The 25,659-nt window shown below is 36.6% G+C and overlaps 1 protein-coding gene across 6 annotated transcripts; it reads left to right on the top strand.

Annotated features, from left to right (window-relative positions):
* The first annotated feature begins 812 nt into the window (after positions 1-812).
* LOC111719702 lies at positions 813-25,659 on the top strand. 6 transcript variants are annotated; one of them, XM_031959753.1, is made up of 4 exons: positions 894-976; positions 10,251-10,596; positions 20,203-20,252; positions 21,158-25,659. In XM_031959753.1, the coding sequence occupies exons 3-4, from the start codon at positions 20,222-20,224 to the stop codon at positions 25,207-25,209; spliced, it is 4,083 nt and encodes a 1,360-aa protein (XP_031815613.1). In that variant the 5' UTR covers positions 894-976; positions 10,251-10,596; positions 20,203-20,221; the 3' UTR covers positions 25,210-25,659. The 6 variants fall into 6 exon arrangements, with proteins under 6 accessions (XP_031815609.1, XP_031815608.1, XP_031815607.1 ...); XM_031959751.1 differs by having other exon boundaries at positions 21,155-25,659; XM_031959748.1 differs by lacking the exon at positions 10,251-10,596 and having other exon boundaries at positions 829-976.

Here is a 25,659-nt window from a genome sequence, read left to right as displayed (position 1 = left end):
CTGACTTAGACAACCACAAATTATTACTAACTGGGTTTTGCTGCATGTTTTGGGGGGTTTTGTTAATTATTTCCCAATTACATTTTAATCAATTGCAGGCCATAATGGAGAGTTTTTACATTGTTCTCCTTTGCCTGGTAAAACATAAGCTTTTTGCAGGGAATTACTTTTTTTTTGTTTGTTTGTTTTGCTGTGTGTTTGTGTGTGTATGTGTGTGTATACATATACATACATACATATATACATATATATATATATCTTTGAATATATTTATAGGTATGTCTTTCCATAAACATATACATGAGTATTTGAGAAGGAAGAAATCACTAACAACTAAGAAAAAATGCCCACAAGAAATAGCTGAGGCTAGGAAGCCAGAAACCCTAGATAGTGCAATGGATAGAATGTTGGTTGGGCTTGGAGACAGGAAAATCTGAGTTCAAATCCTGACTCAGACATTTGCTTGCTAGCAAGGCACTTATCTTCTCTTGGACTCAGTTTATTAATCTGCAAAACAGGGATCATAATAACTGCTTCCACACAAAATTAAATGAGAAATTATGTAAAGTTTTTTTGAGGCTTGCAAACAATTTTTATTACTTTGAGATCTGCAAAGAAAGGACGTAAATTGGGGGCTTTTATTGTTTGTTCTATTAGAAGAAGCATTCTGGGGCAGCCAGAGGGCATAGTAGATGGAGTGCCAGACCTCAAATCAAGAAGATCTATATTCAAATCTAATCTCAGACATCAGCTGTGTGACCTGGGCAAGTGACATCACTGAACTTCCTCATCTGTAAAATGAGCTGAAGAAGGGAATAGCATACCACTCCAGTATGGAGTCACAAAGAGTTGGATGTGGCTAAACCATCTGAACAACAACAACATTATTTCTACTAATGGGTGAAAAAGAGGAGGAAAAACATCCCAGCCATGGGAGAAAACTTGCACAAAAACAGAGATCAGATTTCAGGAACAGGTAAGTAAACCATAGTGTTTTGTTCAGTATGGGAAGATGAATATAATGATATGACCCTGGAAAGCTGGCTGATCTTTCCGTGAAGGGATTTAAATGTCAAGCCAGAGAGCTGTTTTTTTTTTTTTTTTGTTTTGTTTTTTTATCCTCAGGGACTAAGTAGTCTGACACTAAGCTAATGAGAAAGAGATTCCCTCTTAAATGAAGGAGAATTGACTTAGAAATATTTCTTTTTCTTCTTAAAGATTATAAGTGATGACAACATGAACAGTTCTAAAAAGAACAATCCCTCTGTTCTAGATGACTGAGAGATGACTTTATTCCTTGCTTATACAGGATAGAGAACACTTAACTTGAATTCAGATCTTCCCTTTGAAACTTTCTGTGTGTGATCCTGGTCAAGCCACTTGACCTTTCTCAGCTTCAGTTTTCTTATCTGTAAAAAGGAGGGGGTTGGACTTAAAAGCTTTCTTTCCAACGCTAAAGCTATAGCCCTCATCATCATATCCTCTTACTCCAAAGCCAAATAATTTTATATAATTTAAATAATGTGGAATTTGTCTATTTCGTTTAAGTTTGTGTCTGGTGTGGGAGCCTAGATTGAACCTCATCTCAGTGGTCAGATCTCAGTTCATCCTCAAGTTAGTCATCATAACCCGTTGGAGAGTGATGAGTTTGTTAGTCTATAGTTGAGGCTTAATGGAACTGTTTCCAGTATTTTAATATTGAAGTTTCACCCTTTGGGTTGATTCATAGCTAGGTAGAAGAGTAATTTAGGATTTGGGAGTGGGTAAGAATATGATGTGGTTGTACAGACCCACTGACAATTTTGCTGCAAGGTATAAGATATGTTGGAGCTTGATATTAAGATTTGGAACAATGTCTGATTGGTGGTTAGGGTTGACTGGAGATATCCCAGTAGTTGGGCCAGATACAGAAATCTTTTATATGAGGGTATATTCTTGGTAACAGATATGTTGACCTATAATCCTAGTTTATTCTATTTTTTTGTTCTGTATATCAAATGAGATTGATCTTCAGTGGCCTAATTCTGGTTGAAATGAGAGCTAGCCAATAGGATATTTCATATATATATATATATACACACATACATATATGTATATGTACACATATACACATGCATATGCATATATGTATGTACCCTTTAAATTTAATTGTAAAATGAAAAATTGCATCATTTGCATCAATTTCACTCAAATGATTCATTAAAGTTTTCATGTGTACTTGATTGAACATAAATTTAATTGAGCATTCATTTTCTGTAGAACAATTTACCAGCATTATTTAATATGACTATTTCATCATCAAACATGTGTCATGCTATCACTAAGAGTATGATGTGATAAATCAACAAAATTATTTTTTACTGTTTTTTTCCTCAATAGAATTTTGTTTTTCCAAATACATATATGGTCTTCAACGTTCATTTTGATAAGATTTTGTGTTCCAAAATTTTTGTCCCTCCCTTATGTTCATTTTCAAGAGAGAAAACAATTTGATATAGATTAAATCTACAATATTTTTTAAACATTTGGATATAAAGTAATATTTTATGGCTAATGAATGCATTTTAAATAATTTTATAGTTAAATAGACAATTTTTAGAAGAAGAAATTAAAGCCATTAATAGAAAAAGTGCTCTAAACCAGTATTGCTTAGAGAAATGCAAATTAAGACAATTGTGAGCTACCACTTCACACTTTTCAAATTGGCTAAAAATACAGGAAAAGATAATGATAAATGTTGGAGAGGATGTGGGAAAACTGGAACACTAACACATTGTTGGTAAAGTTGTGAAATGATCCAGCCATTCTGCAAATCAACTTGGAAGTGTGTTTGAAGGGCTATAAAACTTTGCATACTCTTTGATCCAGCAGTATCACTACTAGGTCTATATCCCAAAGATATCATTAGGACCAATACTTGCAAAAATGTTGTAGCATCCCGTTTTGTATTGACAAGGAATTGGAAATGGAGTGAATACAACCCATCAACTGGGGAATGATTGAATAAGTTATGATGTATGAATGTAATGGAATGCTATTGTTCTGCAAGAAATGATGAGCTGGCTGATTTCAGAAAAGCCTGGAAAAACTTTACATGAATTGATGCTGAATGAAGTGAGAAGAACCAGGAGATCACTGTATACAGTAATAGCAAAATTATGTGATGATCAACTGTGGTGGACTTGGTTCTTCACAGCAATATGGTGATTTATGAAGATTTCAATAGACTTAGAATGAAAAATGCCAAACTCATCTAGAGAGAGAACTATGGAGACTAAATGTGGATCAAAGCATAATATTTTCACTTTTTTTGCTTATTTATTTGCCTTTTCTTGTGTTTTTTCCCTTTTAGTCTGATTTTTTTATTCAATATGACAGATATGGGAATATATTTAAAAGTATTGTATATGTATAACCTGTATCAGATTGCTTGCTGTCTTGGGGAGAGGATGGAGGCAAGGGAAGAAGGGTGAAAAAAATTGGCAGTACAAAATCTTAACAAAAATAAATGTTAACTATCTTTATATGTATTTGGAAAAATAAAATACTATAGATTAAAAAAACAATATAAAGATCAGTTCTAGATGTAGGATAAAAAAAATAATGTAGAATGTCTAAAGACAAGGAAAGAATATCAAAAACAATAAGAAATGAGTGGTAAATAGCATAAATTGTTGCAGAGAGTTTAAGAAAAATGAAAACTAAATATGCATTTGTTTTTATGATTTAGAGATCATTGGTGAATATTGTGACAGCAACTTCAGCAAACTGGAATGTGTCAGGTTGTATGTCATAGGGACCATAGATAGACAGAAGTAATGGCATAAGTTAACAGATAACTTTTTTCTTCCTTTTCAAATAAAATTTTATTGACAAAAATAATTTTTTATTCTTTCCTAATTACATGTTAAAAAGTTTTTCCTAATTTTTAAAAAAAATTTTGAATTCCAAGTCTCCCTTCCTCCCTTCCCCTTTCCCTGAAGCGGTAAACTTTTTGATATATGTTATACATGTATATTACTATATACAATGCTCTTCTGTTTTGGCTTACTTCACTTTGTATCAGTTCATGCAAGTCTTTCCAGATTTTCCTGAAATTATCTTGCTTGTCATTTCTTGTAGCATAATAGCATGCCATTACAATCATATACCACATTCATCCGTTCTCTAACTGATGGGTATCCACTCCATTTTCAATTCTTTGTCATCTTAAAAAGAGCTGCTATAAGTATTTTTGTAAGACGGGTCTTTTTCTTTAATAAAAGCTCTATGGGATATAGACCTAGTACACTGGCATCTATTCTAATTCTGCTTGCTAATCAGGGTTGGCTGGGCATATGGTTCCATACTTAGGGCTAAGTACAGTTTTGGCCTGGGAAGGTCTAAGCTTAGCAGGTAAAAGGATCTCCTAGTGGTCTTGGTCTTTTACAGTATTGATTTAGTGGTTTGCTCCCTATGGCATTGTTTCCTAGGGTTATAATTCTGGTTGAAGTGTGAGCTGCATGTGGAGGTCTTGGTATATTCTCAGTCTGATTGTCACAGTTAGATGGAGATTTGGCTTGGTGGAGTTGTGGACATGTGCCTTATTGGTAAGGACCAATTATATTTGTGTCCTAAGACCATAAAGATAATAAAGTTACTTCTTGATGATCATAGATTGATAAAATGGTGGCCTGGAATTCCATTTCCAGAGGAATTGTTTCTTAATGTCATTTTTTTAAGAGGGTGGGAGAAGAAAAAATGAAGAAATGTAGATGGTAATTTTAATACATATTTAAAAGAAATAGTAAATTGTACATAATAGATTTGCAATTTCATATTCTATCATTTTTTTGTTATACTATGTTAAGAAAATATTTGTTTTATTCCATAAATTAATTTTTTTGAAGAGACTTCAACATTGGGGTCTCATTAAGCCTGGTTCTTAGGTCTGAGCAGAGATTTTGTCCAGTGGTTGAGTCAAGTAGAGTAATATTTTAAAGGTTTTTACCCATTTCAGATGGTTCTTAGTAATCCTGGACTGCTGGAATTTTGGCCTCATTGTTTAGTCTCAGGGATATTTTCCCAAATAATCTGGTGCTAGTTGCTGTGTGATCTGGGGCTAAGAGTATATTAAGGCCTCAGCCTTGGGACTAACAATTGTTAAATCTTATGAAATCTCATAAGTAGACTTAAATTGAGATAAATTCTGGGATTAAGATGTTGTTTGGCGATATAGTCCTCTCGTGGATTTACCTTCAAATATTTGGAATCTGATGAAAGTCCAGTTGTGTGATTAGCAGTAAGTAGCAACAAGGCCTTGTGATGAGAGGCAGGTAATAATCTGACCGATGGTCTGGATATTATGACAAAGTTGTACAGTGGGCAAGTTCCATCAAAATTATAGCAAAAAGGTCTAGACTCATTATTTAGATGAGGAAATCTGATATACAGAGAAGTAAAGTTATTTACCTAACAACCATTGGCTAATAAATGGTATATTTGTTGTTGAATCACTTTTCAGACATGTCTAACTCTTCATGACCCATTTTGGGTTTTCTTGGCAAAGATATCATAGTAATTTGCCATTTTCTTCTCCATCTCATTTTACAGAAGAGAAAACTGACCCAAATATGATTGTGACTTGTCCAGGATCACACAGCTTCAGGATGGTACTATATCCAATAGGCCACCTACTTGCCCAAATTGTGAATGACTAAGACTTAAACCTAGAAAACTTGAGTTTTGAGCATGTGGGTGGTTTCCTTAAAGGCATGGTTATTTAGTGACAGACACAAGATTAAAATTCTGGTCCTCTGGTTTTTATAATATTGGCCTTTGGCTTACTATCATGATTTTGGTTCTCAAGAGAACCACAAGAAGTATTGCCTTCTCCCTCCTTAGAGATTTCTAAGAAGAGTCTGAACAGCTATTTATATGGTATGCACTTCTTTCATGAATAGACTGAATTAGATGTCTATTTTCTGTGATTTTAACTGGGAAGGTTTCAGTGAAGAAAAATAAAAAACAATGTCCTCAGGTTTGGGAAATAATTCTGTTTTTCTCTCATTTGTTTATCAAATAATTTTTTTGAGAAAATAGTATTTACAAATAACTGGAAACATTATAAAAGCTCACCCTTGCCAGAAGTAATGTCCCGTGGTGAGGGGCTTTTCTTTAAGACTTTGGTGTGTCTGACACATAAATGTTGTATGATGTAGGCAAATCAATTAGCCTCCCAGTGGATAGATAACTCTCCAACTATAAATGGTAGAAAAGATGTCATCAGTAGAGGAGATTCCCTCCTTCAGCAAATTTTCAGCAAAATTACAAGTTCAGTTTCTATCACCATAGCCTTCTATAGCTTCCCTTTTCCCACTGTCAGGTTGACCCTTACCTTCATTAAAACCTACTCTAAAAAGCCATGACACTTATTTACGTGCAATTATAAACTACCCCATTTCTAATCTCCTAACACCCAATTACTCATTTTTTATTCCTTTTACCTCACCTCCTCCAAAGTTTCAACCTAACTCCACTTAGTTCTTTCACTGGACCCTTTGGAATACCTATTACATTGACAATAAACTTGTCTTCATCTTAAATCTTTGTCTCTCTTCTGTATTCTATCTCCCAGCTCTTACTGAAAACTGGCTTTTCCATTATGACATAACCTTTCTGGCCATACTTTCTAGTACTGGCTACACGTTCACTCATTCTCCTTAGCTCTCCAGTCAAGGCAGGGGTGCTCCTCAATGCTATTTCCAGGTTCTACCTCTAGCTTTATCACTTAGTAATCTTGTCTTCCTTTTGAAGTTCATGTTATATTTACATCATCTAACCAATCAAAAATCATAGTAGCCGATGTCTAGGCCCCCAGATCATGCGTTCATGGAAAATGAATAGATTGAGGAACTATGTAGTTAGAGTATTTGAAGGAGAGTCAATATATACATTGAAGACCATTATGAAAGGAGTCAAGAAGGAAAGAAAAATTATGAGCAAATTGGAGAATAAAGAAAAATGACTTGAAATCATTCTACCTTGGCCATGACTCTACCTTCAATCTTGCCAACATCCACAAATGTTCCATCTCTATGTTCAAGAACTCCCCAATCTCCTTATTCAATCATAATCCATGGCTTTTCACCTCTCTTTGTCTTTTCTTACAAAACCCTATTCTTTATCAACATCATGACCTTCAATTTCTTTGATCTGCTCAATTCTCTTCCAGGCCATCTCTCCTTAATTAGCTACTTTTTCCTCTTCTCCACATTATAACCTCTTGGTGAATCAATTCAACTCTAGATTGTCCTTCTCTTTTGAAATCCTAGCCACCTTATTAAATCACTGATTACATCCAGTCAAGTCTCAGCCTGGATCACTCTGGATCAACACTGGATCACTTATCACCTTCAGTCCTATATATGAACAAAAATTCACTGAAGAAAAGAATTCCTTAAAAATAATATGACAAATGGAAAAAGAATTATGAAAGCTCACTGAAGAAAATAATTACTTAAAAATTAAAATTGGGCAAGTGGAAACTAATGACTATGAGACTTTAAGAAAGAATAAAACAAAGTCAAAAAAAAGAAGAAGAAAATGGTGAAATATCTCATTGAAAAAACAACTCTCCTGGAAAATAGATATAGGAGAGATAATTGAAGAATTATTGGACTACTTGAAAGTCATGATCAAAGAAAGAATCTAGACATCATATTTCAAGAAATTATCAAGAAAAACATTCCTACTATCTTGGATCTAAAGGGTATAATAGAAATTGAAAGAATCCACTGATCTTCTCCTGAAAGAAGGCCCCAAATGAAAACTCCCAGGAACATTATATTCAAATTATAAAGTCCCAGGTCAAAAAACAAATATTTCAAGCCATGAGAAATAAATCAAATAACAGTCAGAATCACAAAAACTTCCATGTTAAGAAAGTAGAAATATGATATCCAAAAAAGCTAGGATTATAATAAAAAATAACAGTAAAACTGAGTGCAATCCTTCAGAGGAAAAAAATTAATAAAATAGAGGAATGTCAAACATTTGTTATGAAAAGACCAGAACTGAATAGAAAATATGATATTCAACCACAATACTCAAGAGAAACATATCAAGTAAACATGAAAGATCACTCATAAAGAACTCAATGAAGTCAAACTATTTTAATTCATATATGCAAAAATGATACTTGTAACTCCCAAGAACTTTATCATTACTAGGACAATTAAAAAGAACTTTATCATTACAAGGTCAGTTTACATAGATAGAGGTTATGGATGTAAGTCTATTATGTTGGAATAATCTTCAAAAAAAAAAAATGAGAGAGTGAGAAAGAGAAGAATGAAAGGAAAAGCTCTTACAAGAGAGAGAAAAATCAGCAAGAGAGGTAAAGGGTAATGCCTGAACTTCACTCCCATCAGAATTAGTTCAAAAAAGAAAGGATATATACAGTTAGTTGTGTATATACACAACATGCTCAACAGGGAAATAAGAAGAAAAAAAAGATAAGAGTAAGGAGGGGGGATAATAAAAGGGAAGGTGGATTATAGGAGGGCAGTTGTCAGAAGCAAAGTAGATTTTTGAAGAGGGATAAGATGGGGGGGGGGAGAGGAAAGCAGGGAGGAGAAAGGAAAGGCAGGAAAGAGGGAGAATAGGAGGGAAAAAAAGGAAGGGAAGGAGATAGGAAAGGAAGGAAGGGGAAGGAGGGAGGGAGAAAAGAGAGAGAACAGAAGAAAATAGGATGGAGGGAAATACACAGTTAATAAACATAACTATGAAAATAGATGTGATGTGCTCATCCATAAAACAGAAACAGAAGAATGAATTAGAAACCAGAATCCAACAATATGTTGTTTATAAGAGATACATTTGAAACAGAAAGACATATACAGAGTTAGAATAAAAGTCTGGAACAGTATCAAATATGCTTCAGCTGAAGTAAAAATGGCAGGTGTGGCAAATGACATATGTTGGTGAGAATGGAGAGGAAAAGAATATATTAATGAACTGCTAGTGGAACAGTGAACAAGTCTAAACATTCTGGGGGATAATTTGGAACTGTGTCCAAAGGGCTATAAACCTGTGCATATCTTTTGACCCAGCAATACCACTAAGAGTTCTATGTCCCAAAGAGATCAAAGAAGAAAGAAAAAGGCCTACTTGTGCAAAAGTACATATTGCTATTCTTTTTGTGGTGGCAAAAAACTGGAAATTAAGAAAATGACTATCAATTAGAAAATGGCTAAACAAGTTGTGATATATTATTGTGATGAAGTACTATTGTACTATAAGAAATGATGAGATGGGATGGTTTCAGAAAAAAATATGGCAAGATCCATATGAACTGATGCAAAGTGAAGCGAGAACTGAAACAGCAACGTTGTAATGATCAACATGATGATCCAAGACAATTCTAAAGAAATTATGATGAAAAAATGCTGTTCACATCCAGAGGTAGAACTGATGATCTCTGAATGTAAAATGAAGTATATAATTTTTCATTTTTCTTTATTTTTTGGAAATATATGGAAATATATTTCACGAGATTGATTTCACTTGTATAAAATTTTTATAATATTGCTGGTTTTCTCAGTGGGTATGGAAGAGAGTGGGAGGGAGAGAGAATTTGAAACTCAAAATTTATAAAGAAAAGGATATTAAAAATAAATGATAATTTAGAATTAAAAAAAACTACTAATGGCCTCTTAGGTACTAAATCCCATGGTCTTTTCTGAGTCCTTATTATCCTAGACCTCTCTACAGCCTTTAACATGGTTGATCACCCTCTTCAATTTGAATATACTCTTCTTTTGAGTTATTCAGAATACTACTCTTGTTAGTTCTCATGGATTACAAGAGCTACCTCTTAGAGGCTCTTTAATAAGAATCAAAACGTTAAGCTAAAAAGGAGGAAGTTCTTACACTTTGTGATTTGGAATGATTTTAGTTGAGAGAGGGCTTCTTTTTAGCCTCCCTGAAAAACAAGTTGTCTAAGACTAGCTCTAACATTCTTTGATTTTATAAAATCATCTCACAGTCTTAAGCTTGAACTGCAAAGCTATTCCTATCTATGACAAAGAGTTCTTTTGTATATTTCTGGATTTTTCATTTGTTGCCAAAAATACTTTATTTTGAGAATGTGAGACAATCTTTCAGGAAACAATGGGGCAAATTAATATAAAATGAGAACTAAAATACTAACTAGTTTACATGCTCACCCACACTTCCAATATATGTTTTTCTTCTCTTCTTTCACATAGTAAATCATTCTAATAAGCTGAGAACTCCCATCCTACAATGCTTCTCATCAGTAGAGGGAAGAAAGATACTAGAAGAGTAGGAAGCAGGACATTGCAAAAGTTCCCAGATCAGGATATTGGAAAAGTCTAATTTCAAGTGGTTTCAGTGGATCAAGTTTTCCCTACTTGATGAAGACTGGAGAGAAAACAAATACCCAATAGAAAGGAAACAACCATAAGAGAAGCTCGGTAATGAAAAAAAGAGAAGTGACTCTGAAAGACTTGAGAATTTTGATCAATTAATTATGTCTCCAAAAAACTGATGATCAAGCCGATTCTTAAAGAGGAAATAGACTATAAGTTCACAGTAAGACATGTATTTTTCAGATGCAATCAATGTTTTAAATTTTTTTCCTCCTTGACTTATATGAGGGAAAGCACTTATTTGAAGAGGGAGTAGAAGAATTATAGAGGAAGGAAAATAGGGACTTATGATAGTAAGAAAAAGAAAAGAAAGAGGAAAAGAGGGAAGGGAAGAAGAAAGGAAGGAAGGAAGGAAAGAAGAAAGGAAGGAATAGGGGAAGGAGAAAGAGAGAAAGAATATGAATGAGCCATTAGAAAATGCAGAAGAGAGCTGAAAGAAATTATGCAGTGGACACAGACAAGCAAGGTAGCATTGGTACTATAATAACAAATTTAGTATGTGCTTTTTAAAAACCTGTAAGAGAGAGGTTCATATACAACGTGTTTTTAATATACTTTGTATATGGAAATGTTCATGTTTGCTGATTTCATAATAAAAATAAATAAACAAGACTTTTCAGAAAAGTTTGAGCAAGGCTGGTGCCCTTGCTCAAAGAATACATAACATATCCTCTCTCAGACATTTATAGCAGCATTAAATGTTATCTCTCTTTACAAAAGCAGTTCTGTCCCTTTCTTGTTCCATGAACTACTTTGGCAGTCTGGATAAGCCTATGCACTTCTTGGAATAATGTTTTTTAAATGTACAAAACCAAAAACATAGGATTACAAAGGAAGCCAATCAAATCAAAATTAGTTATAAAAAAAATAATGCATACACTCCAAGCTTAAAGCCCTGAATATATAAATTTTCTTTTGAATGCATAAAATCATTAACATTCTCTTTTTTGTTATTAAGATCATTAATGGAAGAATTACTTTGCTCATGATCTTTGATCTAAAAAGCTCAAAAAATTTACAGGGGCTACTGATATTGGGATGAACTTGTAGTAGGGCCCTAATAAAAGGTCCAATAAAAGACCATTTATTTTTCCCTTCATGATTCTTTAGGAAATTTGGTCATTGTTTTTTATACTTCTGTTAAGAAATCACTAGCTCATAGTGATTTCTTAGCAAAGTTCAAATCAAGCTTTTAAGGCATGAAAATGGGAAGGACAGCATAGTAGGAGAAAAGATGACAGTTATGGGAGAAGGGATTTTTTTTTTGATGGACTGATTAATTCTATGTTCAAGAGAGTCCAAGATGGATGTGTGAATTTAATGCTTTTACCAAAAAGGGAGGCTACCGATCCTTCCTTAAATCAACTTTCTCTGTTGCATTTAACACACCTCCAAAACAGCTTGAGAGAACAGTATAAAATATGCATTCTATCTTAACTTCCCATAATCTGGGTATAAATGTTGCCCTCAGGGGAAAGAGGAAGAGACTGGAGCTCCAAAATTCATTCAGTCTAAGTATATCATAGATTTAGAACTGGAATGGGTCTTGGGACCATCTCCTCTCATTTTACAGATGGGCAAGTCATTTGACTTGCCTAAAATCATACAGGCATCAAGGAGCTAAAAAAAGATTTTATCCCGTTTTTTTTTTTTTTTTTTTTTTTGACTCTAAAGCAAGCAATCTTTTTACTCAGACTGGAGTTAAAAATTCATGAATTTTATGCTTGACAAAAAGTGACTCCTCTGTGGAAGGGGTATGGAGAGGGATGGAGAGATAGGTGTGGGGAAAAAGGTGTTCAATTGGTTAAAATCAACAAAAAAATTTATTTGTCAGTATGGCTTTGAGACAGAGCAACTTATAGTCACTGAACCAGTTTATCTATTTATCTCTGCACATCTCTGATTGACTGGTCTCTTATGGGTGGGGCAACTCTGCCAGCTAGTGGACAAAGGACAACTAGTATTTTATGATGTCAAGGACAACTCAGATCCCTTACCTGGGATAGAGGCATCTAAAGGCTCAGTCAAACTAAAAGTATCTGAGGAAGCATCTCTTTGCTTTCTCTGTGTTCTAGGACCCGGACATCTTAGGACAATGGCTTTTTTTTTTTTTTCTTAATTGACCAATTATTCTTTTAGTTACTCTATTTTTTTGTGTCAGGGGATTTACTCCCTTTGCCTTCCTTTCTTGGAAGGTTCTTGTTGCCACCAAGGACCAAAAACTGCAAAAAGAAACTATCTACTCCTGATCTTCATAGCCTGTTTCTAGCTCTTCCTGAAGTTCTGGTAAGAGGTGTTGTAGTGCTTACTCTTTGTGCTGGGAAGATATTTTTTCCCAGGTATAAAAATGATAAAAAAATTTTTTGCCGCCAGAAATGGAAATAGTAAAAGACTGAAGGTCTGTCTGTACTCAGAGAAAACTCAGCAAACCTAGATCGGGGATCCCTTGCTGATTCCTCAACAGAGAAGCTGTTGAGAAGCAAATATCAGATGGTAGAGTTGGGAAGATTTAGAGAGGATGGTTTAGGCACTGAAAAGAGCACTGACTTTTGGAGTCAAGAGGTCAGCATTTGGGTTCAAATCCTGATTCAGGTGTTACCTGTTTGTGTGACTTTGGGCAGATCACTTAGGTTCAAATTTAATATCCTTTTCAACTCTAAATTAATCATAATTATATTTGAAAGTGGTTTACCAAGTAATTCTCCCCCCCCCAAAAAAAATCACCATCTATCAAATTATGTTTAAATAGAAATAATAGCTTCAAGTATCTTTTCCCCCGGAGACAACTGGGGTTAAGTAATTTGCCCAGGGTCACACAGCTAGGAAGTGTTAAGTGTCTGAGGATATATTTGAACCCAAGTCCTCCTGACTTCAGATCTGGTGCTCTATCCACTGCTCCACCTAGCTGCCCCTAGCTTCAAGGATCTTGAAATACAATAAGTTGGCACACAGGGATTCAGGGGTGGGAAGGAGGGATTTAGTATAACAAAATAAACCCAAAGATGGCTTCAGAAATTGTTTTCTATTTTCATTTTCACCGAGTTTGTGTGAAAACATTCAAGTAAGTGCTTATTGGGAAGATTGCTAGACAGAAATCATAAGACAAAATCTGTTGGATTTCATGTCTGACCCACATGGGCAATTTTGGATTTCCCAAGGGTTGTCCCTGGGCACCATAAGACAAAATTTGCTTTGTTGATAATTGTTGTAAATAAAAAGACTCTTTGCCAGATAGATATTACCAATGTCAGGGAAGCATTTGGGGGGAGAAATGTCATTAAGGAATACATTCAACAAGCAGAACCCTTCCCCCCAAAAAAATAGTGTCCTTAAGAAACTTAAATTATATTGCAGGAATTATTATCCTGGGAACTTTGAGCTTTTTTTTTTTTCAATATTTTCAAATAATTACATTTCAACATAATTGATTTCTTTTGAAATCATTTTATGTATTATTTTATCCTAAAAGACATTATTCTGAGAAGGGGGATCCATAGGCTTCACAAGACCACCAAAAAGAGCCTAGGCCACCAAAAAAGGAACATGCATTAGAGCTTTCTGAAGAGAGGAGTCAAACATGATCATACCCTGAACCTTAAGATATTTTATTGACAGATGTGTATTGGATGGACTAGAGTTGAAAGAAAAAATGCTCCAGGTTGAATCAGAACCACCAGAGTAGTCCTGCTATAGATGTCTATGGGAGAAGATGCATTTTTCCATGATTCCCAGGATATATTGCTCTCTGGAAGAACTCGGGAGGAGACTGATTTATTTACTTAGTTCTTCAGACTTATTATTTTAGTCTCTGCAAAGATCTTTATTAGTTTTTCAATTACTCAAAAGTTCATCATTTTTGTGATCTCTTCATTGATTTTGTAGCTATTATTGCATAAGTCTTTTTTTTAGGCTTATTCATCAGTTCATATACATTTTCTCCCACACATTTCTTTAATTTCTTCATATTCATGGTTTTTTTAAAATTATTGCTTGTTATTGTTCAATGTTCAATGACATATTGTTACATTGCATTCCCCTCCTTCTGCCCCCAATCATTCCCTAGCCCATTAGTACCTACTGTCTTTTCAGCTCTTTAGTATAACAAAAAGAATCTCTGAACATTTAGCCATATGTCAGACCTTTTTTTTTTTTTTTTTTTAACTTTTTTGAGCTATTAATATGTTCCTTAGTAGGATTTCCAGGTCAAAGAAACAGTTTTACTCATTTTTTCTTGAAAAATGACAAGTTGACCATTTAATAACCCCATCAACAAACAGTACATCAGTCACTATTTACCTGCCTGAAGCAACAGTCCCTGCAACACTGATTGCTCCCATTTTTGACTTATTTTTGTCAATCTTCAGAGAATGAAGTATTGTAGTGCTCTTTCTATAAGAATGTCCTCTGTTGAGGTTTTCTTGGGGTCTCTGGGAGCAGCCTTAGTTTCAGTTCAGTAATCACTACAAGTGCAGCCAGGTGTTAAAGTCCAAATCCTTCATTGTCTCTTTCAGAGTCCTATCTCCTTCACTTGGGGCTTGGCTAGTTTTCTGGAGGCCTTCCTCTCTCCTTGGTTCCGTGAACTTGAGGTCCTGCCTCCTTCTCTGCCCTCTGAATCTCTCTAAATATCCAAAGGTTTATGCTTCAGCCTCCAGCCACAACAAAGGCGGACGATGGAATGAATCTGTCTCAGACTCCAGGGCTTCTAGTGCGCTTGTCTCTTCTGGCCCTGAGAGCTTCTAACTTATATGCCCTGCACTGAGTATACACCAGTCACTATATCACTAGAAAACCATTATTTGTTGTAGGATTAAATCAATGCTAAACTAGATTTAACCACTGTCTCCTCAATTCCACTTAGTACCTTGTTTCAAGTTCTGCTCCATCACATTTCCTTGTAGGATTAAATCAATCATACTGCACCATGCTAAATTAGATAACTATTGTCTCTATCAATTCCACTGACTTAGTACCTTGTAAGAATCCTTTGTTTCAAGTTCAGCGTTCTGGCCCATAACAAAGTATAATCTCAGAGTTGTTTTAATTTTAATTTCTCTCATCATGAGTGATTTGAAACATGTTTTTCTCATTTATAACTTATAAAATATTTTTTATCATTTACAATTTATGGAACACATTTTTATATCACTTATAGTTTGAAAATTCTTTTTTTGGTAACTGTCCTTTGGAAAATTTTCTTCTGGTTGATAGCTATGGGCTTTAGATTGACCAAAACTGTGATTTCAGCAGCTCTGCAACATAAGATTATTGTTGTTTGTCCTACATTCTCAAAGATCACCAATGACAGCAGGAGGATGATGTTTTGACTTGCAAGTGAATTGTATTTAAGTGAAGTTGTACAAAATCACCAGCCTCACTTTATCCTTCAGAGTCATCTGAGTCCAGTGGCAAGACAGGTAAAGATGACTGTTGATGGCTCTGGATGCAGTGGGAGATTTTGGCCTTTTTAAGCTAAGTTCTTTTCCAGATTTCAATTTGTCTGAGGCAACTCCCAATCAATGATTAAAGGTTAGATAAGAATTGAGACAAACTATGTACTTGTCTTCAAAAGGAGTCAGTTTGGGAGGGGAAGATCCTCACAGTTTCTGGCAAGATTGGAAGCAATTTCTATTTACACTCACTCTGAGCAACATAGATAGATCCAAATAATAAATTGCTTAAATATATAGCTTATAATAGCCTAATTATACATATCATGTATGTTTGTATGTATATATCAATCAATATTAAGTGTCTACTATGATCTAGGTACTATGCTAAGATCTGAAAATCCAAAAAATGGTCCCTCAAGGAATCTACAAAATTCCATCTCCATCTCTGTCTTTGTATATCTCTCTTTGTCTCTATCTCTTTCCATCTCCATCTCTGTCTTTGTATATCTCTCTTTGTCTCTATCTCTTTTTCCCTCTCTCCCTCCACTTTGATTCCATTTCTGTCTCTCTCCCTTCCACCCCTTTTTCCTCCTTCCCCCCTCTAAACACACATGCACACATCCCCATATCCCCAAAAGTCTTAGTGAATCTTTAACCTTTACTAGCTTAAATATATAGTCTATAATCACTCAATTATATATATCATGTTTGTATATATGTATATACCAATCAATCAATAAACATTTATTAAGTGTCTACTATGATCTAGGTACTATGCCAAAAGCTGGGAACCCAACAAATAGTCCCTCAGTGAATTCACAGTCCAATGGAGGAGACATCATGCAAACAAATACATATAAAGCAAATTACACACAGAATAAATAGAAAATGAAGAAAAGAAAAAGAAGGTACTAGAATTAAGAGGGATGGGAAATGGTTGTAGGCAGAATTGAGAAAGGAGAATGTTTCAGATATGGGGAACAGCTAGAGAAAATGGTTAGAGCCCAGAGATGGAGTCCTTTGTTCATGGAACAGCTAGAAAATCAGAAAGTATGTGTCAGGAGTAAGGTGTATGAAGACTGAATGATAGATCTATGAAGGGCTTTGAATGCCAACAGAATATTTTGTATTTGTTACTGGAAGCAGTAGGAAGTAACTGCAGTTTATCTACTGGAGGGGGGGTATGTGACATGGTCAGACCTACATTTTAGGAAATCATTTTAGTGACTGGAGAATGTTAGGTTGAGGAAATACTTGCAGCAGGCAGACTGCTCATTCATCCCTGTTACCAAGCAAGCTTTTGCAATAGTCCAAAAGAAAAATGACAATGGCCTGTACTAAAGTGGCTGGGTTTTTTTGTCCTTCATTCTCAAAGAAGCCAATAACATCAGGGAGGTGATGCAATGACATACAGGTGAATTGGATTAGAGTGAGGAAGGCTGTGTAAGATCACCTGCCTCACTTTCCCCTCCAGAGCCATCTGGGTCCACTGACCAGATTTAGATCAAAAGGACTAGAGATGGCCCTGGATTCAATGAAAGATCTTGGTCTTTTGAAGTCAGGTCTTCAACAGGTATCAGTTTGACTTGAGGACTCACCCATTCAGTTATTAAAGTTAGGTAGCAATTCAGGCAAAGAATCTCCTCTTTAGTTTAGACAAAAAAAAAATCTAAATAAATAAATAAGTGAATGAATGAATTAATCTAGGAAGGGAAGATTCTCAAGGTTTCTGGCCAAAACAGAAATAATTATTTACATTCAATTTGAGTCAATCAGGGCTCAAACAATGAGCAAACTTCTAGGACCTATTGGTGGCCAATTAGAATCAGATTGGTTTTAATTTAAGGCCTGGTCTTTAAGAAAGAAATCTAGCTAGCAAACCTCAAGATATCTTGGGGAGGGTTCGGAAATGCAAAAGAGGGAAAAAAGCTTTTAAAGTGATGACAGTATTAGAGAGGAAAAGGGAGAATATCCAAGAGATATGACAGAGGTGGAACCAAGTTGGCAACGAATTGGACATGAAGAATGAGAGATGGTGAAGAGTCCAAGATGACTTTCAGATTGTGAATCTGAGGGATTAATTGGATGGTGTTATCCTCTAAAATAACAGGGAAGGTGAGGGTGGAAGGGTAGGTAGGAAGACTTTAAGGAGAAAAGTAAAGAGTTCTGTTTTAGACATAATGAGTCTAAGAAGTCTAGTAGGTATGAAAGGCAGTATTGTGAGACTGGAGATCAGGAAAGGTAGATAGGAGCTGATGAGATTACCAAGTGAGGTAGAATGGAGGGCCAGGTTCTGTCCTGTGGTTAGAGAGAATGATCTAGTGAATGACTGAGCAAAAGAGAATGAGAAAGAGTTATCAGAGAGGTAGGAGAAGAACCAAGACAGAGTGGGTAGTCTGAATACCTAGAAAATGGGAGTGTATCAAGGACAAATTGCTGATCAACAGTGACAAAGGCTAATGAAAAGTGAAAGAGAATGAGATTTAAGAAAAGGCTATTGAACTTGGCAACTGAATGATCATTGGTAACTTTGGAGGGAGCAATTATTATGGAATGATATAATCCAAAAATAGATTGTAAGTCAAAGGAGAAAAAGTGAAAGTATCTATGGTAGACAATCTTTTTCAGGAATATATCTAACAGGGCAGAAGAGGGGGTATAGGATGCTAAGTTACAAGGGATGGAAAGATCAAATGAGGATTTTTTTTGAGAATGGGGGAGACATGGGCATGTCTGTAGGAAGTAGTGAATGAGTCAAGAGATAAGGGAATGATTGGGAATAAATGAAAGAGTAGAGATGACAGAGGGAGCAGTCTATTAAAAGAGATGGGATTGAATGAGGTGTCTTGGAAAAAGTAGAGAGGTTGGCCTTGGTAAGGAGAAAACATACCTCATTTTGTAAGAAGGGTAATTGGAGGAAAATATAGTAAAAAGACACCTAACAGGAAATGAAGAGGAGGGAATTTATAGTGAAATGGCCTTAATTTTTCCTGTAAAATATGAGGTGAGAAGGGAGAAGGGAGAGTCATGGCAGGTATGAGAAGAGATGGAAAAAGTTTGGAAGAGCTGCTGTGGTGAGAGAATGAGATGACAAAAGAAGAGGGTACAGTTGGATTGCCTATCAGCAGTGAGGATCCAGTTGAGGGTTACGTAACATAAATTTGTACAGGACCCAATCAGAATTTTCTCTGTTTTCATTCTGCAGCATGTGTATAGAAACAAAGGAGGCAAAAGATGGGAGTGATTCAAGGTTAAAACTTGGCAGACATAATTGACAAAATAAAAAGGAGGTCATAGATTCAAGAAAAGAGAACCAGGTTGAGTTGAATTGGTTCACCAAGGGGTCAAGATGTGAAGAGGAGGAAACAGTGGCTAGAGCAAGGAAGATGACCTGGGAGAGAATTAAGAATATATACATGTATACTTATGTGTATGTGTGTATGGTGTGTCCCAAAAGCCATAATGTAATCTTAAGCTTTAATGACAATTATATATTTAATATCTGATACATAATAGCTTAAATATTTAAGCTTATGTATCAGATATTAAATATATCTTAAATTAAATATATTAAATAAATATATATGTATGTGTGTGTGTATCATTAAGATGCATTAGTTAATTTCCTGTATATGTGTCAATTCTCTGTAAAATTTTAGATGTCAGACTTTTACTGTGATGTTACATACAAATATTGTTTCTACTTTACTAATTCTTTTTTAATCAGTTCTTTTCTTTAGAATAAATTTTGCCAATGTTAGCAGCTAGGCACAGTGAATAGAACACTGAGCTTGGAATCAGACATCTTCCTGAGTTCAAATCTAGCCTCAGGCACTTACTAGTTTTGTGACTCTGAGCAAGTCACTTAATCCTATTTGCCTCAGTTCCTCATTTGTAAAATGAGCCAAAGAAGGTAATGGAAAGCCAATCCAGTATCTTTGCCAAGAAACCCCTTACTCCTCTCCCCCCCCCCAAAAAAAATGGGGTTATGAAGAGTTGGATATGACTAAAACTATTGAACATCGATATATAATATCAATGCTGGGAGTCAACACAAGGTAGGAAAGAGAGGAGGTAAGAAAAGAGGGAAGGTTTGGAAGACAGTCACTAACTTCACTTTTTTTTTTTTTTGGAGTTGGTTATTCTAAGGTGAGAAGATCATAACTTATTCATAAGCTAGCAGTGACTGGAATGAATATAAGAGGAATTGGGTTTAGAAAAGAAATAGCCCAGAACAGGGTAGGGTCAGTCTTCATGGCAGCCAGTTATTTGACTGTTACTTTTCAAAGTCCTTTGGGAGGAGGACAAGACCTTAGGGTCAGAGTTCATGCCACATATTTATTAACAATTTATTTCCCTCCCTTCCCCCCTTCCCCCAGGAAATCCTTTAGTAGTCAAATGGGGAGAAGACACAGAATATTCCCCAAAGGTGAGAACTTTGTTTTTCAATGATTTCAAATTAACCTCTCCACCTCCCCTCCTATACAGCACCTCTCTCTCTTTTTGACCATTTTTGTGGTAGTAGTCATCCATTTCATCATGATTCTATGAATCCTGAAAACCGACAAGATATAGTAAATGGAAAGAACATTTATCTAAAAATCAGAAGATCTGTGTTCTGGTTCTGCCATGTGTTCTGGTCCTACCCATGTTACCCTGGGCATAGTCACTTTAAGATCTCTGAATTTCAGTGTCCTATATTTTAGTCCTGGACGTCCATCTTTCTGCTAGCCTTTGGGCAAATCATTTACCTATCTGTACCACATTTTTTAACCTCATCTCTAAAATGGGGATAATATTCACAAACACACACACGTACATACACACACACACACACACACACACACACACATACACAGTGTAAAACGGTTGTTGTCAGCAAGACCCAAGTTAAAATCTGGCCTTAGATATTTAACTTCCGTTTGTCAGTTTCCTTATTTGAAAATGAGAAAAATAGCACCTAGTCCCCAGGACTATTGTAAGGATGAGAGAATATTTGTACAACACTTTGCAAACCTGAAAGTGTAATATAAATGTTGACTATTATATTTATATTTATTATTATTAATAACTTATGAAGGACACTATTATAAAAATACAATCCCCTTCTTCATCTATCACATAGGATTAAGACATCTACCTTAGAAACTACGTGAGCTTCTAGATCAAAGGAGGCAATATATATTCAAATTGTCAAGTACTTGCAGACATGTTAGGTATAGAAAAGCCCATCCATTTGGTCCATTATTTCTTTTTCTCCATGTTTCTTTCCCAAATATTATATATGTAAGTATTTTTTGGCTATCTTCACTCACATTATATCTTTTTCAGCAGCAGAACTGATCCAGTTCCCTCAAAATAGTCTGTATCGCCAAACCTCATCAGTGTTGTTACCATGTCATCCACACCGGATTTCACCATTCTGGGAAAAAGAATACCAGTCAAGGACTGAACTGATGTCTCTCCTTCAACAAACTTCTAATACCTCACAATCATCACACCGTCACTACCACAAGAATGTACAAGAGCCTACATCTTGGCTCAAACATTCAGGCAATGCTCCCAAGATGCCCCACCTTAATTATAGAGCAGTGGCAGCGCCATTGCCCCGTCTTCATCACCTGGCTAAACCAGCTTCTCGTCACAAGCACCGTACAGTGGCTCCAGTCTTGCCTTTACCTAGGACTGATATCCCAACCAGAAAAACTTCTGGGTCTTTGATTCCCATTGATCAGTGCCTTATACCTCCTCTCAGTCTCAAACACCAGTATGATTTTCCTTCGGATTCTGACCACCGGTTGGAGAATTCTTCAGGTTCTGACCATCTTCCCAAGATTTTCCCAGCTTGTGATCATTTGAGTATTGAGGATCTATCACTTCTTAACCCAAAGGACCCAATTTCAACCTTCTCTGACCACCAGACTAAGGTTCCATTATATAAGGGCCACAAATCCAGGGATACTCCAGTTCCTGACACCCAGATCAAGACCAGTGGTCCTCTGGCAAGACCCCCCACTCAGGGGACCAAAGTTTTGCCAAGACCCAGGCGCCGGATCAAGGCTACCAATGCACTGTTAGGACTTTTTAACTTGGACCCTGTACTCCATCCACTTGCAAAATCATTACCTTTTACTAACTGGACCAAGGGCCCAAATTTCAGATCACCATCTCCAAACCACCAGGCCCAGACCCAAGCTCTGAAGACATCACATAGTGACTTGCAGCTCAAGGAAGCAATGTCCTTTTTACAATACCTTGAGCACCGTCCTAGACCCCTAGCTGTACCTACATCTCATCTGAATCGGAAAAACAGGTCTACAACAGTATGCAAGTATAACAATCGCCAACTACATGGACCATGCTCTCTTGCCCATGTCTCAGTTCAAACAGAACAAGACAACTGGGAAACTAAGCTTCTGAGAAAATACCTCCTGGATTCGCGTCCATGCAGTCCTGAAGAGAAGCCTTCCACATTAGTGAAAATTGACAAAGAGCCTTTTGAAGCAATTTTTCAAGGAAAAGCTATCCAGGACTTAACTCCATCTAATCTTGACCTGAAAACTGGCGTGACCTCAGAGCCAACTGTCCATGTCTCCATCCAAACAGAACCAGACACTTGGGTAACAATATCCCAAAGATTAGAGCTTCAGGAAAAACTTCCATCCTGTCCTGAAGTGGATGTTGACATGATCTCAGAGCCTATTGTCCATGTCTCCATCCAAACAGAGCTAAACACCTGGGAAACAATATCCCCAGAGACAGACCTCCAGGAAACATTTTCATCCAGTCCTGATGTGGAAACTGACATCACCCCAGAGCCTACTGTTCATGTCTCCATTCAAACAGAGCTAGACACCTTGGAAACAATATCTCCAGACACAGACCTCCAGGAAACATTTTCATCCAGTCCTGACCTGGAGACTGACAAGATCCTGGAGCCTCTTGTCCATACCTCCATGCAAACAGAGGTAGACAATTGGGAAACAACATCTCCAGAGACAGACCTCCAGGAAACACTTCCATCCAGTCCTGACCTGGAAACTAACAAGACCTTAGAGCCTCCTGTCCATGCCTCCATACAAACAGAACTAGACACTTGGGAAACAATATCCCCAGAGATAGACCAGGAGGAAATCTTTGTAACAGGACAGGATGAGAACATAATTCCACTGGACTCAAGTCCCCAGGATATAACTCTATCTGGCCCTCACCAAAGGACCACACCTCCATCCAGTCCTATGTCCGGAGCTGAGCATACGCCAGACTCCAATGCCCTGGTCCCTCTTCATCAAGAACTAGAACGATGGAAACCACCACCACAAGAAATAGATCATCTGGATATATTTTCATCCAGCCTAGAAATGGACACTAGCAATGTATCAGGACCCACTGTCAAAGAATCAGTTCCAATAAAAGAAATGTACTGGGAAATAATATTAGCAATGCTACTTGGACTATCCAATCACCAGGCAATAACATTAACAGATGAGAAACATGAAACTGCTCATCCACTGGATTTGGATAACCAGGAGAGAATATTTTCTAGCCCTGATGAGGCAAAAACACCTTTACCTAGCCCTAAGCACCAGATTGAGGATATTTCAAATCCTGATGCCCAGGCTACACTTAAACAAAAATTAGAAGAATGGGCAACACTATCAGAGGAAACAAATCTCTGCAACACATTAACATTTACCACAGAGTCACACTCTGAGAAAACTCCAGTCCTTAGTGATGTGGATGATCATATCTCAGATGGAATAGAGAAAGAAACAATTGAAATCATAGATATAATGCCACTGAGAATAGAAGTCCAAGAAGCAAATCAAATAGTTGAGGATCATTGGGCAATAACACCTCTTTCCCCAGACAACAGTGACCAAGAAAATGCTGTACCTGCATCTGACCATCAGCCCACACCACTCCTCACTCTGGACCAAGAGCAAGAGGCTGAAGATACAGCACATGACCCTGTCCAAGATTTAATAGTTCAAACAGACCAAGAGTCTGGAGAAATAACACCATTGAGAACAGATTTAGTGGCCACATTTCTAACCGACCAGGATAATGAGGCAACAATGCCTCCAGTGGACATAAAACCTAAAGAACCAGCTCAACTTGTCCTTGAATCTCAAATCATACCTTCATTCAGTCCTGACCAGCAGACTGAAGATATACCAGATCTAAGCTCTCAGGTGTCCCTTCAACCAGGATCTGGCCCATGTGACACAATGTCATCAGGAACAGAGCTTCAAAACATCATTTTAGTAGACCAGGATCAAAGGATAATACCACCATTGAACTTAGACAATGAGGAAATGACTCTACTTAGCTCTAACCAGTGTACAATACATCCACCTAGTCCTCCTGACAGACAGTCAGAAGTTGCTGAAGATCTCAATAGTCAGGCTACATCTCCAAGAGATTTAGAATACTCAGCAAAATTGTCTGAGGGTCGAGAGTATGATACACCTTCATCTAGTGCTAGTCCCTCAATCACTATTTCATCTATCTCAGAAAACGAGACTGAATCTGGAACAGAATCCACCCATGCATCAAGCACATCACCAGGAAATGTGGATGATGAGGAAGAAATGCCTCCAAGCCCTGACAAGACCATATCATCATCAAGTTCCAACCACCAGATTGAGGCTCCAACAGGTCGTGACCACCAGCCTGAGACTGAGCTGAGCTCCGACCACCAAGACGAGGTTGAATCTGGGCTCCCACATCAGCTCCATTCTGTGCAAAAGAAACAGACCAAATTGCATTTAAATTACATCAAACCGTACACCATCGAGGGGGGAACCATCTCTGATAAAACTGCTCATGCCATCATCAATTCCATCCCTCAGAAGAGAATAAAAAATGACATTTGTAAGGATGTTCCCCTCCCTCTTGATGAATACAACTCATGTGAATACATAGTCTGTTTAATTTGTGCCTCCTGGATCCCAGATGGCTGCCCACATGAAGGAATGAAATATCCATGTGAAGCTCAATTGCTTGCTGTACCAATACCTATACCCATGTGTGAGGAGGAGATTGATATAAAATTTGTCTTCAAATGCCCCGAGGCAACAGTCTCTTCCCTTTTCAGCACCTCAAGCACCCATAGCTGTGCGAGAAAGTCTTCAGAAGGTGCAGAATCATTTATCTCAGACACTATGCTACCTGTTCCATCAAGGCCAAAGTGGTTTCACTTCATCCTAGGCAAATCTCTCCCACAGTGGAAGAAAGATAGTCCTAGAAGCCCAGAGCCCCTCCTAGATAAGGTCTTCGAGGAGGGAAGCATTAGCAAAGAAGGGGAAAAGGCAAAGACACATCGGACATCTTTCAGGTCTCTCCTAGAGAGATTTCAGTGGAGGCAAAAGGAAACTAAATAACTATATTTTGAAAGGAATTGATTCCCCCAGTATATTTTTGGCTTTTGTGTCTTATTTTTTATAGTGATTTTAGGTATTAACAAAAGGAAATGATAAAATTGTCTCTTCTTTGCAGTTCAAGAGTAAATTCTCCATGTTTTTTCCTTTCGTATTCCATAGTTTGTAGAGCCCTCTGTGATAAATATGGGGAGAATATGGACAATAGTCACAGAGAAGGGGCATGCAGGGACCTGGGTTGCTACTTGCATCTTTGGTGGAACTATTCAAATCAATATCACATGTGTATCTGAGTATTGAGGTAGATAGACTGTGCTCAGAATTAATGGATTCCCAATAGGCCAGAAAACTTCATTCTTTACTTTTCTCACACATTAACAATTTAGTAAATGTTTTCATAGATTAAAATGTGACTACATATATAATCTATAAACCTTTTTATCCTCAACTCAC

This window comes from Sarcophilus harrisii, chromosome 3, assembly GCF_902635505.1.
Source record: "Sarcophilus harrisii chromosome 3, mSarHar1.11, whole genome shotgun sequence".
Lineage (NCBI taxonomy): Eukaryota > Metazoa > Chordata > Mammalia > Dasyuromorphia > Dasyuridae > Sarcophilus > Sarcophilus harrisii.
Note: the sequence above shows the minus strand (reverse complement) of the source record. Positions and strands in the feature narration are given on the sequence as shown.